This window comes from Barbus barbus, assembly GCF_936440315.1.
Source record: "Barbus barbus genome assembly, chromosome: 13".
Taxonomy (NCBI): Eukaryota; Metazoa; Chordata; class Actinopteri; order Cypriniformes; family Cyprinidae; genus Barbus; species Barbus barbus.
Genome location: NC_136741.1, coordinates 23,177,497 through 23,195,278, shown reverse-complemented (window position 1 = coordinate 23,195,278; position 17,782 = coordinate 23,177,497). Strand labels below are relative to the sequence as shown.

The window sequence follows — 17,782 nt, the reverse complement described above, 5'->3', positions numbered from 1 at the left end:
AAGTATTTTAAATGCTGTACCTGATATATGTACTTTTCTTAAACATGTATTAAAGAATATGGTTCTGACTCTTTATATTGTTTAATTGTATGTATGCATATTTTGCTTAAATGCACACTACATGTAAATTTATTTATTATTATTTACGTTTATTTTGGTCAATAAACAATAAAAGTGAATTTCAAACAAATAGGTATTTGACTTTGTCATTTTGTATATGAAACACAGGATTGACACATTTTGACAAATTTTTTGACACTTTTTTTGTGATTGCTTAAGATTTTTAGACATAATTGAAATTACATTATTCAGCTTGTATGCCAGGTACATTTTATTTTTTGAATGAACAGATTTAAACTATCACACTATACCTTTCAACTTTTATTTTCTACAAAAACATGCAGAGCAATAGATAGCCAGTAAAATATTTTAGAGCAGAGCAGATCAAAGCCAATTACATATTTTAGAACGGAGCAAAACTAGAAAAATATATTACTATATACATTATCATACTACACTATATTGCAGAAAGTATTGGGACACCAGCTGAGATTAGGACTTTGCTTTCTGCAGACCAGTCAATTTCTTCCACACTGACTGAATCAATCATTTCTTTTTAAACCTTGCCTGATACACAGAGGCATTGTCATGTTATAATAGAAAGGGTCCGGGGGCTGTTTCATAAAACTCAGTAAAACAGGCTTATTTCAGTTGATTTTTCACAATTCTGACTTATTTTCACTTGATTTGGTTTTCGAAAGCAAAATTACCATAGCTCAAGCTCAGTCACTGTGGCAATTTATTCTGGTAAAATAACCTGGTCAGGAGTAGGATAACTGTCAGGCTAAGCTGAGCTCCTCTAACACGGACCAATAGGAACGCATTGATATTACCACTGACTCTCTCTCACATACAATTAGTTGACTTTATTATTAGTCCAAAAATAAAAGTATACAGAAAATACACCTTAAATAATCAAATAAGTATAAAAATAGGCTTCAACCAACTGTATTTAATGTATTGTGCCCAAAATTGAATGACCTTTTTAAAAAAAAAAAAACATATGAAAACATTTTAACATAGTTGTTACTTGTGCATTCAGTTGATCTGCAGTTTCTAGCAATGCAGCCTTTCTCTCTGGTTTATGACAGCTTTTATGGTTATTAGAACATTAAAACATTACAATCTAAAATTGCTCTTTAAAGCATTAAAAATTCTAAATTAAAATCACTTAATTAAAAATTTAAATAAATAATAGAAATTAGACTACATTTTAACTGATAAGAGGAACACACATTTAACTGATTTGAGCTAGCATGGCTGTATTAAACCCATATATTATATAGATTCATTACACATAGAGTGAAATATTTCAAGCCTTTATTTCTTTACATTTTGATGATTATGGCTTACAGATAATGAAAACCCAATATTCTTTGTCTCAGAAAATTTGAATATTACATAAGATCAATAAAAAAAAGGATATTTTAAACAGAAATGTCAGGCTTCTGAAAAGTATGTTCATTTACTGTATATGCACTCAGTACTTGGTTGGGCCTCCTTTTGCTTTAATTACTGCATCAATGCGGCGTGGCATGGAGGCAATCAGCCTGTGGCACTGCTCAGGTGTAATGGAAGCCCAGGTTGCTTTGATAGCGGCCTTCAGGTCATCTGCATTGTTGGGTCTGGTGTCTCTCATCTTCCTCTTGACAATACCCCATAGATTCTTTATGGGGTTCAGGTCAGGCGAGTTTGCTGGCCAATCAAGCACAGTAACACCATGGTCATTGAACCAGCTTTTGGTACCTTTGGAAGTGTGTATCTCCATAAAGCTTGTCAGCAGAAGGAAGCATGAAGTGCTCTAAAATTTCCTGGTAGATGGCTGCGTTGACTGTGGACTTCAGAAAACACAGTGGACCAACACCAGCAGATGATGACATCACTGACTGTGGAAACTTCACACTGGACTTCAAGCAACATGGATTCTATGCCTCTCCACTCTTCCTCCAGACTCTGGGACCTTGATTTCCAAATGAAATGTAAAATTTACTTTCATCTGAAAAGAGGACTTTGGACCACTGCGCAACAGTCCAATTATTTTTCTCCACAGCCCAGGTAAGATGCTTCTGATGTTGTTTCTGTTTCAGAAGTGGCTTGGTCGCCCTTTTCCTGAAGATGTCTGAGCGTGGTGACTCTTGATGCACTGACTCCAGCTTCAGTCCACTCCTTGTGAAGCTCTCCCAAGTGTTTGAATCAGCTTTGCTTGACATCCCTGTTGCTTGTGCACCTTTTCCTACCCAAATTCTTCCTTCCAGTCAACTTTGCATTTAATATGCTTTGATACAGCACTCTGTGAACAGCCACACCTTTCAGTAATGACCCTCTGTGACTTACCCTCTTTGTGGAGGGTGTCAATGTTCATCTTCTGGATCATTGCCAAGTCAGCAGTCTTCCCCATTATTGTAGTTTCAAAGAACAAGAGATACCAGGAATTTATACTGTAGGGATGGTCATTAATTGAAACTCAAATATTCATTAAAAAATTCTACATGGCGCCGCTGATGGCAGCTATTGTGCTGCTCTTCAGTGTTTGTACTGTTTTTGTTTGTTTTTCCTGTTTTTCAAATATGGTCAGTTTTACCAGGGATGACCTGCTGAACATTCGGCAGAACACCACAAAATCTTTTACCGGATTTAGATTTTTCGGACGTTTTGCTGGACATTGTAGTTGGCGGAGCCATAGCTCTGGTCAAACGCTACAGGAGGCGCAGGCGGGGGAAGCGAGGCGGCGCGCTCGTGAAGCTTCGACAGCGCGGATTTCGAATGTCATTGCCTAGCATTCATCTGGTGAATCTCCGCTCTCTAGCCAACAAAACGGATGAACTCCTTCTCTGAACTGAACTTTGTCAGTCTCCCGGACAAACAAGGATTTTTCTAACTCTGCTGCCCTGTGTTTCACGGAAACCTGGCTAAATGGCGACATACCGGACAGCGTACTACATCTGCCTAACTTCACGCTGACCAGAGCAGATCGCGACGCAGAATCAACGGGGAAATCGCGCGGCGGCGGGACGTGCTTCTACATCAATGAGAGGTGGTGTACAGATGTAACTGTGTTAAAGAAGATGTGCTGTTCAGATCTAGAAACGCTCTTCATTAACTGCAAGCCGTTCTATTCGCCGTGGGAGTTCTGCTCGTTCATTCTCGTGAGTGTCTACATTCCACTGCAAGCGCACGTGAGCACAGCTTTACAGAAACTTGCTGATCTGATCACAGAGAGTGAGCAACAACACCCGGACTCTGTTTTAATCATTCTCGGGGACTTTAATAAAGCAAATCTCTCCCGCGGACTGCCAAAATACAGACAGCACATCACATGTCCCACCAGAGACAGTAATATATTGGATCACTGTTACACAACAATAAAGGACGCATATCACTCTGTTCCACGAGCAGCTTTAGGACTCTCTGATCACTCTTTGATTCATCTTATTCCGACCTACAGGCAGAAACTTAAATCTGCAAAGCCTGTATTAAGATCTGTTAAAAGATGGACTAATGAAACAGAGTGGGATCTACAAGCCTGTTTCTCTCTCACTGATTGGACTGTTTTTGAAGCCGCTGCCATCGATCTGGACGAGCTCACAGAGACTGTAACATCTTATATCAGTTTCTGTGAGGATATGCGCATTCCTAACAGGACTCATCTAATGTACAACAATGACAAACCATGGTTCACTGCAAAACTCAGACAGCGTCGTCAGGCCAAAGAAGATGCTTACATAAAGGGGGATAAAGTCTTGTACAAACAGGCCAAATACACACTGGAAAAGGAGATCAGAGTGGCAAAGAGGAATTACTCTGACAAGCTAAGGAACAAATCCTCTTCCAGTGATCCTGCTTCAGTGTGGAAAGGAATGAAGGATATCACCAGTTACGAGACACCATCCCCCAGCGCTCTGGAGAATCAACACCTGGCAGACGACTTGAACAAGTTTTATTGTCGTTTTGAAAAATCAACCCCACACCCGCCCTGAACACCTCTCCACACAACCTTTAACACCTTCAGCAACCCTCCTCTCCCCAACACCTACAATTCAAATCAGCGAAGAAGATGTGTGCCAGGTCTTCAGGAAGAACAAAAGAAGGAAAGCACCAGGCCCAGATGGTGTGCCACCAGCCTGCCTAAAAATCTGTGCTGACCAGCTGGCCCCCATCTTCACACAGATCTTCAACAGATCACTGGAGCTGTGTGAAGTCCCCTCATGCTACAAATGCTCTACCATCATCCCCGTCCCAAAGAAATCCCAAATTACTCAAATTAATGACAACAGACCTGTGGCCCTAACGTCTGTAGCCATGAAATCATTTGAAAGACTGGTTTTGGCTTATCTGAAGGACATCACCGGACGCTTACTGGACCCCCTGCAGTTTGCCTACAGAGCAAACAAGTCTGTGGATGATGCTGTCAATATGGGACTGCACTTCATCCTGAAGCATCTGGACCAGGGATGAGCAACTTCGGTCCTGGAGGGCCACTGTCCTGCAGAGTTTAGCTCCAACCCTAATCAAACACACCTGAACCAGCTAATCAAGTTCTTTAAGATCACTAGAAAGCTACAAGCAGGTGTGTTTGATTAGAGTTGGAGCTAAACTCTGCAGGACAGTGGCCCTCGAGGACCGAAGTTGCCCATCCCTGATCTGGACAGACCAGGGACTTACGTGAGGATCCTGTTTGTGGACTTCAGCTCCGCTTTTAACACCATCATCACGGAAACCCTTCAAAATAAACTATCTCAGCTCTCTGTCCCCACCTCTGTCTGTCAGTGGATCAACAGCTTCCAGACAGACAGACAGCAGTTAGTAAAGCTTGGTAAATTCACATCCAGCACTCGTACCATCAGCACTGGAGCTCCTCATGGCTGCGTACTCTCGCCACTGCTCTTCTCCCTCTACACCAACAACTGCACTTCTAAAGACCCCTCTGTCAAGATCCTGAAGTTTGCAGACGACACCACACTGATCGGCCTCATCCAGGATGGTGACGAGTCTGCTTACAGACAGGAGGTTAAGGAGCTGGCTGTCTGGTGCAGCCTTAACAACCTGGAGCTCAACACGTTCAAAACTGTGGAGATGATAGTGGACTTCAGGAGAAACCCCCTGCTCTCCCCAACTCACCATCATGAACAGCATTGTGACTGCAGTGGAGTCATTCAGATTCCTGGGCACCACCATCTCCCAGGACCTGAAGTGGGATATTCACATATACTCTATTGTGAAAAAGGCCCAGCAGAGGTTGTACTTTCTTGGCCAGCTGAGGAAGTTCAACCTGCCACAGGACTTCCTGAAACAGTTCTACTCCGCCATCATTGAATCCATCATCTGCACTTCAATAACTGTCTGGTTCAGCTCAGCTACCAAATCTGACTTCAGAAGACGACGGAGAGTAGTCCAGACTGCTGATCGAATCATTGGCACAACCCTCCCCACTCTCCAAGAGCTGTACTTATCCAGAGTGAGCAAAAGGGCTGGCAAAATCACTCTGGACACCTCACATCCAGCACACTCCCTCTTTGAACTGTTGCCGTCTGGTCGACGTTACAGAGCTCTGAGCAGCAGAACGACCAGACACAGGAACAGTTTCTTCCCTCAGTCAATCCATCTCATGAACACTCAACAATAAATGATGTAACACACAACTATAATACATTATCCATTCACCACACTCACTTATTTTTATTTTCTCATTTCTAATTATACTTGACCTGTACATACATAGTTGTCTATATTATATATTGTGTTTTTGCTGCTTTGTACATTGCCTATTTGGATATTATTCTTTTATTATCTGTGACCTGTCCTGTTGCTGTCTTTCTGTTGCACTGTGGAACTTCTGTCACTACAACAAATTCCTTGTATGTAAACATACTTGGCTAATAAAGCTCATTCTGATTCTGAAATATTCTAATATTTTGAGATACTGATTTTTGACTTTCATGAGCTGCAAGCTCTATTCATGAAAATTAAAACAAAAACTTTTGAAATGTTTTACTTGACATGTAATGAATCTAAAATATATGAAAGTCAAGTCAAGTCACCTTTATTTATATAGCGCTTTTAACAATACAGATTGTGTCAAAGCACTTAACAGTATCAAATCGGAGGATAGAGTGTCAGTAATGTATAAAAATAAGATTAAACACTCAATTTTCAGTTAAGGCATTTCATTACTGAGTTCAGAGATGTCATTGTCTAGCTCAGTTTAGTTTAAATAGTATCTGATAAATCAAGTTGACGATAATCACTAGAAATTAAGTGTCCCCAACTGAGCAAGCCAGAGGCGACAGCGGCAAGGAACCAAAACTCCCTCTGAAAGTTTCACTTTTTGAAATAAATTACAAGAAAAAATAAACTTTTTCATAATATTCTTTTTTTTTATTTTTTTTTTTATGTACCTGTATTTGCATGGCCTAACAGATGAAAAATATACCTGTGACGTGTCAGTTATGCACTGAGGAAAACGCAATGACTAAAATGCATTAAACAGTACAAATATTCACTGTTTTCCATGCTGGATCGATCGATTTGATCCATGATCGACATTAGAATAAGCGTGCACATCAAATTATCCTGACTCATTGAACATGGATCTTAAACTGAATTTAAATAGTCGTTTATGAAACCGCTTTAGTCCTGATTGATGTGTTAGGTTATTTCAAGTCAGGTTTTGGACTTTAATCCCTGTTTTTATTAGCCTCTTTTATGAAACAGCCCCCTGCCCAAGCATTGCTATAAAATTAGAAGCACACAATTCCTTATATCATTATATGCTTAAACATTAAGATTTGTACTCATGGGAATTACTAAAGTAGTCAAACCTGTTCATTAGAAGGGGTTGTCCCAATGCTTTTGGCAATATAGTGTATAACATTTTGGACTGTTTTGGACTGACCTAGCGAGTGTATATGTGGATGTAACTCAGACAGACAGCATGACTTTATCATCCAGTCCACTAGATGGCAGCCCTTCCACCATGTGGTCTTGATGATTTACAATAACGAATAAACCGACCTACTTCCGTATCACGCTTTGCGACATATAGTTTAAAAATAAAAATTAATACTTTCTATCAAACCATATTTGTTGACCAACAGACATGTCTGGAATTCCTCCGGATTCTTGGCAACCCCCCACAGTATCGCTGGACACAACGTGAGTCGCAGAATAGACATTAGTAATAGATGTGTGAGTGAATGAGTCACGTTTTGATAACACAGAAGTAAAGCTGTGATCATTGCTTTCATTATTTATAGATGTAGAAAAACGTAAAGCTTTGCCGCATGTTTGTATTAAACAAGTTAAAGATCTAATCAGGTTGATCAGTTGTACTGGTTAGATTGTTTTAGATCAGAGATGGTGCTGTGATACACAACTCAAAATTCACGCGTTCAGTGATTCTTTTGCGTTGTGATGTAACGTTAATTACGTCGTCCCGTATTCATTTTAATTTATTATATTAAATGATTGTAATTTTTAAGTTTATTTTAACTTTTAAGTCTCTAAAAGATGTTGCATGGTCTTACATACAGCAGCTAGATGATGGAGTGTGTTGTGAATTTTGATATTTTGCATGGCAAATACTACATTCACAAACAAACATTTGCTAAATGTATAACTTACCAAAACTGTGACTGACTTTTACTAGAAGAGGAGTCACTGAAAAAGTCCTTTATGCTTCTTGAAAGAAAGAAACCCTATTAAACTTTCAGGAGAAATATTTACAATGTAATACCCCTACTCTACATCCCTAATTATTAAGGGTTTTGAAAGGAAATATTAAGATTTAAGATTTTAATATTAAGACTTTTTCCAGAATGCTAATATTTTAAAGGAATCTTTACTTTTATCAACCATCTGTTTCAATCTGTTGTAATAAAAAAAAAATAATAATTTGTAGCTACTTAGCATATTACGACCAGCCCTCACTTTACACTGTCTTTCCAGGATGGGAACTGTCGTGCTAGAACTGTACTGGAATCATGCGCCAAAAACCTGCAAGAATTTCGCAGAGCTGGGCAGAAGAGGATATTTCAACAACACCAAGTTCCACCGGATCATCAAAGACTTCATGGTTCAAGGAGGCGATCCAACAGGGACAGGTGAGGATAAAAGGAATACTCATCATTCAACACTCCTTTTAGATATTTCATTTGACAATTCCATAAAATGAATCACAGTACGCTGATTTAAGTGGATGTTGAGAAATGGCATAAAGGCGGTGAATGTTTTATCAAGCAAAACAATCTATTTTGTCGTCAGTACAATGGACTTCCATTTTAATATGCTGTCCGTTTGTAAAATGTATTTAATTACATATAATTTATTTTATGTCTGCAGGTCGTGGTGGTGCATCTATATATGGCAAGCAGTTTGAAGATGAATTGCATCCAGAGTTGAAATTTACAGGTGAGTAAAATAACAAATAATAAATAGAGTAGATTTAATAGTATTGTTAAAAGCACGGCTATTTATAAAACTATGAAAAGTTTGTAAGCTTCTCAGTAGATCCCATAAGTAGAATAAATTGCTCGGGAAATATTTTGTCAGTTCACAAATCTACGGCATACTTTTATTAAAAAAATTATCCAGCATAAGAACTAGTTTATAGCTTAAGTTTTTATATTACAAATCAGCCTGTGCTTGATTTATTTGTTTATTTTGTAGGTGCTGGAATTCTCGCAATGGCCAATGCAGGGCCAGATACAAACGGAAGCCAGTTCTTCCTCTCCTTGGCCCCCACACAGTGGCTGGATGGGAAACACACTATATTTGGACGGGTCTGCCAGGGCATTGGAATTCTTAATCGTATTGGCATGGTTGAAACCAATAGTCAGGACCGCCCTATGGATGACATTAAAATTCTGAGAGTGAATCTACCTAACTGAGACATCTGCTTACATAAAAGTTTATGCCTTATTTTTGTACAGTCCTTTTATTACATTAAACTTTCAGAGTTTTCATAAAATATACTCTCTGCTCTCTTGATTCCCCCTGTACATATCCATGGCCACATGGTGGTGTCTTAACTATATGAGTTTTGGTTTATTACAGAAAAAAGTCTATTTAATGTGTACATTCTTTTACATTACACCAAATGACACAGAAAGGTTAATAATTATTTGGAGATGTAATAGGAGATGACAATCATGATTTCAGCACAGTCACACTGCATTAGTTGCTCATATATTTGAAATGCTTTCATTGAAACAGAACAAGAGAAAACTTGATCATACAATTTCTCATATCAATTATAGAAATAAAGCATACTCATGGCACAGCACAAGGTCACCTACAGAATATGCAATCATAAATCATTGTCTTTTCTAACTCCTGGCAATGATGCTAATTATTAAATATTCAATATTTAAAACTGCATATTGAGTAAATGTTAGGCAAAAAGATTTTAAAAGGGTTAAACAGAAATAGCACACACAACATTGTGTAGCAGTGATGTTTTTGGCAGAACATCAGTTAGAACCAATATCACCATAATCCTGGTTTTCTGGACAGATGTTTTATAGTCCTAGACTTCAAAGGATTTTTATGGAAAACCCAGATTTCTGAATGCAGCTATCCTGGATTAAGCTTAATCTGTGTCTATGGAAAAAAGTAAACAAAGCCATAGAGGTTATGACCCACAAAATCCTATTATTGTTGGAGCCTAAAAATGGGTGCTTGTTCGCTATGAGTAGTATCAATTATTTGAAAGCATTGCTTTTTATCATCTGGGAGATTGGGAAAATGACCAGACAGAAAGAAAAATAATTTCTCTCTTCAGTCTGTTTATTGTCTCTCTAAAATGCATGAAACACACTTCTATATAAATAAAGATATGTATGATTTAGACTAATCTGAAGGATGTTAAAAAGATTCCCCCACTACATAATCTATGTTATTTTTTTATTTTTTTTTTACATTTATACTGTTTTTGTTTTATATGTATAATAAATCTAAAAAAGATACTAGAATATGAGTTTAAAAAACTACTATAAAAGACAGCATACTACAAAACATATAACTATAAAAATACATATATCTCCCTATCCATGACTTGTATTTTCCAAAAACCTTGGTGCTGATTAAGCACATTTTACATAATGCCCTCAAGGTATGTGAAACACTTAATATCACTGAAAGAAATATCAATAAAGCTTTTACCATGGATCATATAAAAACAGTGCCTGAAGGCTCAATTTATCTCATAGCAGGTTAACTTGCATGAGAAAATCATAAAGAAAATCTCTAATAAGCTGTCCCCTGAGAATACCCAACTGTCAAAATGCATGACTGCTTTGTTCATCATGGCTGCTCTGCTTTAAGGGAGTTTGCACTTATGTACAGTATGTGTTTGTATAGTAAAAAGATCTGCATCTGTAAAAGCAAGATTCAGTGTTTGCTGTGAAACAAATAATCATTGTTTTTTTAAAAGTATTTTGTAAAAAGGTGGGCTCACAATCAGCACTAATAGACTGCAGTCCATAAATAATGTTTTATATAAAACAAGGCACTATTAACTTGCTTAATGCAGAAGGATATATGCAGTTGTGTCAGCTGTTGTCTTACGTTAAACTTTTGCCTTTTTAAGTACTAGGCCACATACTGTAACTAATTTCTTCTTCATAATGAAAAACTTAATCAATTTTCCCATTAGGACTAATTGACTGAACTGCTATTTAATATATAGGTACAATTGGCGTAATGGCAGTTGAAGATTAAAGGTTGTCTGGGGTCTTTTCTCTGTCTGTACAGGATGACAGAGTATAATCATGTGCCGAGGGTCTCTGAGACTGAGGTAGATCCTCTGCTGGAGTGCATGCCATCTGGAGACGCTGAGGACAACACACACAAAAGATTTTTCACTTATCCCTATTACATTTCAATCCATAGGAAATGAAAGAAATTCATTCCTGTTGTGAAACAACTGTTGCCTGCTGGTTCTGTTATAGGTTTCAGAAACATTTCCAGACATTACAATTTTCAATAAATTGTATTTTCTTGACAACACCTACCTCCCAGAAAGTCCCTTTCCCCTTGTAGAGTTTGTAAATCATGTTAATGGGGATGAGAGAGAGAGAGGATACTGCGAGGAACCAGCCAATACTGTATGCCCACCACGGATACATATATGTGTTATTAAACTTCAGGGGAGTGTACTTGACCAGAGAGAAGATAAAGGTGCCCTACAGAACACAATTGACAAAAATGTATTTTGATTATTTTTTTTGTTGTTGTTGTTTTTACATATGGTGCATATCAAATACTGTGTTTTGCTCAAATGTGTTCCCATTTTACCCTGTGATAGAAACAGACTTACTACGCAGACAGAAGGGGTGACATAGAGCCAGCAGTACTTCATCATGGGCCAGGGTTTGTAGCCAATCATGTCTTCTATGTTCTCATAGAATCGGTCAGCACCTTGGAGAGAATAAGCACATAAAGCCCAATGAAAAAGTAGTAAGTACAATTTTAATGCACATTTAACCCTTCTGCAACCTTATGGACATTTTTGTCCATTTTATTTTTTATTTTATATATATATATATATATATATATATATAATTTTGCCTGTGTTAATGCTAACTGCATAAATCTTGGTTCAGGTGTGTATTTTTATTGGAATTTTAATATTCCACCCTCATTTCCTTTAATAAATCTATTTTACACTAGGTACAAAAACTAGTTCCTCTCAGTGCCTTTTGGACTATTTTTGGGCTATTTTTAATCGCAGTGCCGTTTAACTGTAAAATGATGCAATTTTTGTTAATAGGCTTTCATTCTTTTGGCAAGGCTTAAAATTTTTATTTTTGACTATTTTTTACCAGATGGTGCCATTTTTTCAGGTTTGGTCTATAAAGGGTCTATAAAGCAAATACTCACTTTATTCCTGTTTTCTGCTTCTGCATATTATAGAGCCAATTGGATAAATAATGCAGCTATAATTGTGTGGGTGTGTTGGTATATATGTCAGAGTGTGGTTTGTATATGTGTCATAAACAAATTGTGTGTGTGTGTGTGTGTGTGCTTGTAATATCTGAGAAAGAAAAACTCTACTGTAAATCACAAATCCAACCACTGTGTGCACCAGTGGAGTTTTGCTGGCATTAAATGGGGAAAATTTAGTACTGCGTCCAAACAAAATCTTACTGTAAGCTAATTTTTTGAGATATCCACCTCACATTTGAAACACAACTTGTTTATATTTATGGCTTTGATTTTCTAGCAGGTTTAGAGTTCAACATGTTTCATATATAAAATATTCATAAAATAAGATATAAAATATTGTTCATAAACTTAAACCTGTATAACTTTTTTTTTTTTTCACTTTGTAAACTTTTTTTACTTCAACAATAATCTGCCATGGGTCGTCTTTAAAATGAGACCAAACTTAAGTCTGTGCTCCCAAGCTTCCAATTTTTATGACCATTTTCTGACATTGCCATTTTTGTCCACTATGGACCTAAGTGTTACTTTTTTTATTGATGCACAAGGGTTAAGTGTAGGCTACTCACCATATACCCAGCCAATGGCCACAGACTGACAAGTAGCCAGGAACAGGAGAGTGGCTCCACTACACACGTAATGATCAAACAACTGAATGATGTACAGACCACCCTGTGAAACAGAAAGTAGGATACTTATAAAAGCAATGATATTCTAATGAACAGTATGCAAAGCCATAGACTGTACATGCCTTATCTTTGATTTCGGTGTAACATAAGTGAATAGCAAATCTGAGCTGATTAAAGGTTGACTGTAAGGTTGCTTGTTTTTGAATTTATTAGCTGAATTGTCTTGGGCCCACCTCTGTGATCATGAAGAGGCCCGTCAGGTAGCAGACAAGGCAAATCCCTAAAAGCAGCAGCTCTCTTCTAAAGCCACGTCTCAACACCGTGGGAAAGATATCTGTCACTGACGTCATTATGCTTTCCAGTCCAACAAACTGAGTGACACAAAAAAGGGCATTGGATGGGGAGGCAGGAACAGGCGGAAGAGCAAAGCAACAGATGTTAAGCTAAGAAAGAGAAGGAGGTCTAACCTGGCTGTCCAAGCCCAAGAGGATGATCATGATAAAGAAACACACAGCCCAGAACTGGGACCATGGCAACATTGTCACCGCCTGAGGATACACTATAAACACCAGTCCTGGACCTGACGACAGCCAAGGGAGGAGGTTCAATGACCAACACCACCTAAAGTATCTTACAGTATCTATGCATTACCCCTACCATTACATAGCGATCAAATAAATAATGGGATGTGAACTGAAATCCAGTAGGATGACAAATAACAGAGTCCGCCTTAATTTGTTTGATTATTAAAGACCATTGGCATAGGCAGTGACATTTACGTATTACAACAATGTTATTCCATTCAAATTTAAATTTGATAGTTCATTTGGTATGTTGGAATGCATTAAAACAATAAAACAACAATAAAAAAAAAATATTCTTACTTACCAGACTCGGCCACAAGGGATATGTCCACCCCCTGCTCCTGTGCCATGTGTCCCAGAACAGAGAAAATGGCAAATCCACCTAAAAAACTGGTTCCGCTGTTCAGCAAGCAGAGGTAGAAAGAGTCCCTGTAGGAACATGTTTTAGAAATGCTCAAATTAACAGTCACATCACAAATATGGTGTCTTTAGTGTACAAATGGTAAAATATTGTGTAATATTTGGTAGAGAGAGCGAGAAGAGAGAAAAGGACCATATTTAAGTTACATTTCAGAACTACAGATTAAATTAATCTCCTTTATCAGTTCAAATAAAATATTATACTTTATATTATGCACACTCACCTATAACAGTTATTGTTATATTGATTATAGCTTCCAAGAGAGCTGAGGTATCCAAGACATATGGCGTAAGAGTAAAAGACTTGAGTACCAGCGTCCATCCAAACCTTACAAAGACCAAACGAGCGATACAATTCAGAAAGAGCAACATAAAAAACAGGATATAGCAAAAAAACTATTGAGATGGTTGATTAATTTATTAATCTAGATTTTCAGTAAACCATTCTAGGCTTTCGAATGCCTTTACCTGTGGGTCAGCTAGCCTTGTCAGATCTGGGTACATGTAGTAGTGGATGCCGTTGATGGCACCAGGTAAAGTGACCCCTCGTAGGAGTAGTATCAGGAGCATAACGTAAGGGAATGTTGCTGTGAAATAGACTGCCTATAAATATAATAATTATTTTAGTTAGGCTTTTAATTGAAAGTGATATACAGTATCTGAGTATTGCATGCTAAAAATTGTTTCCTGATACTGGTAATAAAAATATTTGAAATATTTGCATATTTAAGCCATTTGCAGGGCATTTTGTAATTACACTCTTAACTATTTCATAACAGGTAGGCCTAATACGAATGTGTGTAACCTTCCCAGTAGATTTCACGCCTTTCCAGATGCAGAAGTAGATCAGGATCCAAACAAGTAAGAGAAGAAGAGCCAAGTCCCACCTTACTGTGCCCAAATGCTGTATTCCACTGGACAGTCGCAAAACTCTGTAACTGAATATGCAGAAAGCATTTAAACAATATAATAAAACAGTGATTTATATAAATGAACTTGCTATATGTGAAATGACAGACACAAGCAAAACATTTTCATATTCATTTCATACACCATGGTACCATGTCCAGTAAAATCTATAAGAATGTCTTTAATATTAATTGTTATTATATATTCAGTGAATGTTAATTGCATTTTTATTTAACTCACCGCCAGAATTCCATCACAGAGGAAGAGGCATTAAGCGGAGACGTCCACCCTGAACTAGAATTCTTCCCACCAAGCACAATACAAGCATCTAACACCAGAGAGATACAAATGGATGAAAGCATATAACATATGGTAACAATCATGAAGAAGCCATATACCCAGACCTAGCCTGATGAAATTTATCAAAACATCTGGTTCATACATAGTAGCTAAACAAGATTCTATACATTTCCTACTCTATTCCTGGCATAAGCATCAATGTTTGATAAAAGGGAAAATACATGATCTAATAATATAAGTAGTTGCAGTGTGTTTACTGAGACATATAATATAAACAATGTAATCACGATCCAAAAAATCACAAACTTGTGTGAAAATGCTAGATATGCCTACTTAATTAAATTCCTCCAGAACATAATTAAAATGTATTACTTTGACGAGATTTAAAAAAAAGAAAATATTCATGGGCCAGCACCCAATCAAAAACCCAGCCTATGAAACCATATACTGGTAATTGTATTTCAAGGCCTACATGCATTCACATACATATATTTGACCTTTAACCAAAAATGTACCTGTGTTCCACAGATTGCTGCAGCTGGCCCAGGGCAGTTCCACACTGAAGGCTGAGAAAAGGTACAGGAAGGCCCAGACTATGATGATGATGTAGGTAATTGAGCCATACACAATAATAATTTGACTTGCATAACCCATTCCTGAAAAAGAGAGTTGTGTTAACACGGATTTTTAAAAACAAATGTTAACTTATTTTTCTTGCCAATAAACTGAAATCATGTAACATGCAGTATGCAATAAAAATATGAAAAAGTACATGCTAGAGATAGAGGACACTGTTTTAAATTTAATAACGTATTTATAGTTTAGCAATTAGCAATAAAACTTGGTGCTGTGGATCACTAAATCAGTATAATAGGTGAAAACTATATGCTACAAACCTTTATTTCAAAGAGACACACAAAATATGTAATTTAACTACATTTTAAGAAGCGTCACATAATGCATACAAATTGAGAAGTGAGCAACCCACCTTCAAAAAGAGGACAGATCTTTCTCCAACATGTGATGCCTCCCTGACTGGTGTACTGACCCAAAGATGTCTCAAGCACAAAAAGCGGGATACCACAAGTAAGCAGGTAAAGGACATATGGAATGAAAAAAGCCCCTAAGGATTTAAGAGAGTCATTAAAATATTATATACTATATATTATATTAAAAATAGATAGATAGATAGATAGATAGATAGATAGATAGATAGATAGATAGATAGATAGATAGATAGATAGATAGATAGATAGATAGATAGATAGATAGATAGATAGATAGATAGATAGATAAAACCATAACCAACCCTATCATAAACTATCTAAAGTATTGTCCAAAACGACTTACCACCTCCATTTTTATAGCAAAGATATGGGAACCTCCAAACATTTCCAAGCCCAATGATAGCTCCGGCCACAGTTAGCAGAAATTCAATCTTGTTTGCCCATTGGCCTCTCTCTTCGGGACTTAAATCAGCCTGTTGATTCCCTGTCCGCCTGGTGGAGGAGCCTGCCATACTCACAGTGCTTACGCTTGTGTCTGTCGGCGGGGGCTTACGTAGGTGTGTGTGTACGATTCGAAGAAGCGAGTCTAGTCACAGTGAATATCTGACTTACTGGGGTGCTTGTGTATGACCGTGATTCTTTTCCACAGCTTTTAAGCATTACCAGGGTGGGCGGCGGGTGATCAGGCTGCCAGGTGTTTTTATCCTCAGGGCGAGAGTAGAGATGTGTTAACTTGTTCTGCCACTTAGTTTATTAGTTATGTGACTACAGGCATTTTTAATGATAAAAAAAAGGTTTCTTCTCAGCCGTGTATCTAGCATGCTGTCAATCATGCCGTGACCTGTGCAGTTCTTCTAGTGCCCTTTACTCAGCTTCTGGTTATGGAGGTTATGAGGGGTTGATCTGCTGACTCTAGTAACCCGACAGCTGCTAGCCATTATCTCTGTACTTTCATCTTTGTTCAGTGATTTCTGAGACATGGGGAAAAAATGGGTACCTGTCAATAGCAAATTTTCCAATTTGATTACAACTAGAATGTTCTTAAAAATGTACTATTTGATTTCTCTTTATGAAAAAGTATAACATTCAATCCCCCTAAAATCATTTTAGACCAGCAGAACTTTATACTTCCTATACTGCTGGCTACAAAGGAGGTTAAATAAATGTATATAAAGTAGAAATATAAATATCTATCTTTTATAGAAACATTACAACTGTGTCCTGACACAAGGAATTTCACAATAGAATATTCTATGTCGGTACCAAAAGATTTTTAAAAATATTATCTACATTTATTTTTTTTATTTAATTTTACACAGTAATTGTGTTTATAATCCCAGTATTTCACAACTATGATAAATCAGCTTTGACACATAATAATAAAGAAAATGTTTGGGATTTGTGTGTGTTTATCTAACAAACAAGGGGCCTTTTATGAATTTACTCTTTGAATTAAATATTAAGGTGCTGTTTTTTCCTATGCTGCCATTTAAGGAGTCCGATATGAGGAATGTCACTAGTTATTTTGATTTAGACTGTGTTTATGGCATCTGTTCATTGCTTTCATGGGAGATATTTATATCTGAGAAGTGCTTGGTTATGGCTATAAGCTGCATTAGCAAGGTCAAGATGGCCTTGTTTTAAGGATAAACTGCTCAAAAATATGATTTGATGCATAATTTAATAATAGAAAGGATCCAGCATTGCAATAAATGATGCAAGCTTTAAGTTCTCATACTATCTTGGATGAATTTAGTGTTTTTATAACTTAATTTGACCTGTAAACTTGCTCTGCAACCTCTTTGTCTCTAGTGTCTTGAATCCGCCCTCCTTACAAAATTCATGCTTATATCATCTCAATAAATGACTAATGGGAACATTACACAACAGCTTTTATAACACAGGATTTGATATAACTCAGGACTGAACTGTT

At 37.2% G+C, this 17,782-nt stretch overlaps 2 protein-coding genes across 2 annotated transcripts; one reads left to right on the top strand and one right to left on the bottom strand.

Moving 5' to 3' along the window:
- The first annotated feature begins 7,043 nt into the window (after nucleotides 1–7,043).
- ppil1 (peptidylprolyl isomerase (cyclophilin)-like 1) lies at nucleotides 7,044–9,021 on the top strand. Its single transcript, XM_079431152.1, has 4 exons — nucleotides 7,044–7,212; nucleotides 8,005–8,159; nucleotides 8,398–8,466; nucleotides 8,725–9,021. Exons 1-4 carry the CDS (start codon nucleotides 7,157–7,159, stop codon nucleotides 8,943–8,945), a joined length of 501 nt encoding a protein of 166 aa, XP_079287278.1. The 5' UTR covers nucleotides 7,044–7,156; the 3' UTR covers nucleotides 8,946–9,021.
- Nucleotides 8,983–16,477, bottom strand: LOC306878654 (sodium- and chloride-dependent GABA transporter 2-like). Its single transcript, XM_079431122.1, has 14 exons — nucleotides 16,193–16,477; nucleotides 15,831–15,965; nucleotides 15,358–15,498; nucleotides 14,783–14,870; nucleotides 14,439–14,571; nucleotides 14,102–14,236; nucleotides 13,858–13,961; nucleotides 13,518–13,642; nucleotides 13,097–13,209; nucleotides 12,863–13,000; nucleotides 12,570–12,672; nucleotides 11,375–11,475; nucleotides 11,070–11,240; nucleotides 8,983–10,889 (listed from the first exon to the last, which is right to left on the bottom strand). The coding sequence occupies exons 1-14, from the start codon at nucleotides 16,359–16,361 to the stop codon at nucleotides 10,773–10,775; spliced, it is 1,773 nt and encodes a 590-aa protein (XP_079287248.1). The 5' UTR covers nucleotides 16,362–16,477; the 3' UTR covers nucleotides 8,983–10,772.
- Between the last annotated feature and the right edge of the window lie 1,305 nt (nucleotides 16,478–17,782).

What these genes read in the sequence shown, in the direction of transcription:
- ppil1 (XM_079431152.1), top strand. Translation starts at nt 7,157, where the DNA reads ATGTCTGGAATTCCTCCGGATTCTTGGCAACCCCCCACAGTATCGCTG. An exon ending in ACAGTATCGCTGGACACAAC is followed by an intron (nt 7,213 to 8,004) that starts GTGAGTCGCAGA and finishes CTGTCTTTCCAG; the next exon opens with GATGGGAACTGTCGTGCTAG. An exon ending in AGGCGATCCAACAGGGACAG is followed by an intron (nt 8,160 to 8,397) that starts GTGAGGATAAAA and finishes TTATGTCTGCAG; the next exon opens with GTCGTGGTGGTGCATCTATA.
- LOC306878654 (XM_079431122.1), bottom strand. Translation starts at nt 16,361, where the DNA reads ATGGCAGGCTCCTCCACCAGGCGGACAGGGAATCAACAGGCTGATTTA. An exon ending in GCGTGAAATCTACTGGGAAG is followed by an intron (nt 14,237 to 14,438) that starts GTTACACACATT and finishes TTATATTTATAG; the next exon opens with GCAGTCTATTTCACAGCAAC. An exon ending in CAAGGCTAGCTGACCCACAG is followed by an intron (nt 13,962 to 14,101) that starts GTAAAGGCATTC and finishes GGTCTTTGTAAG; the next exon opens with GTTTGGATGGACGCTGGTAC.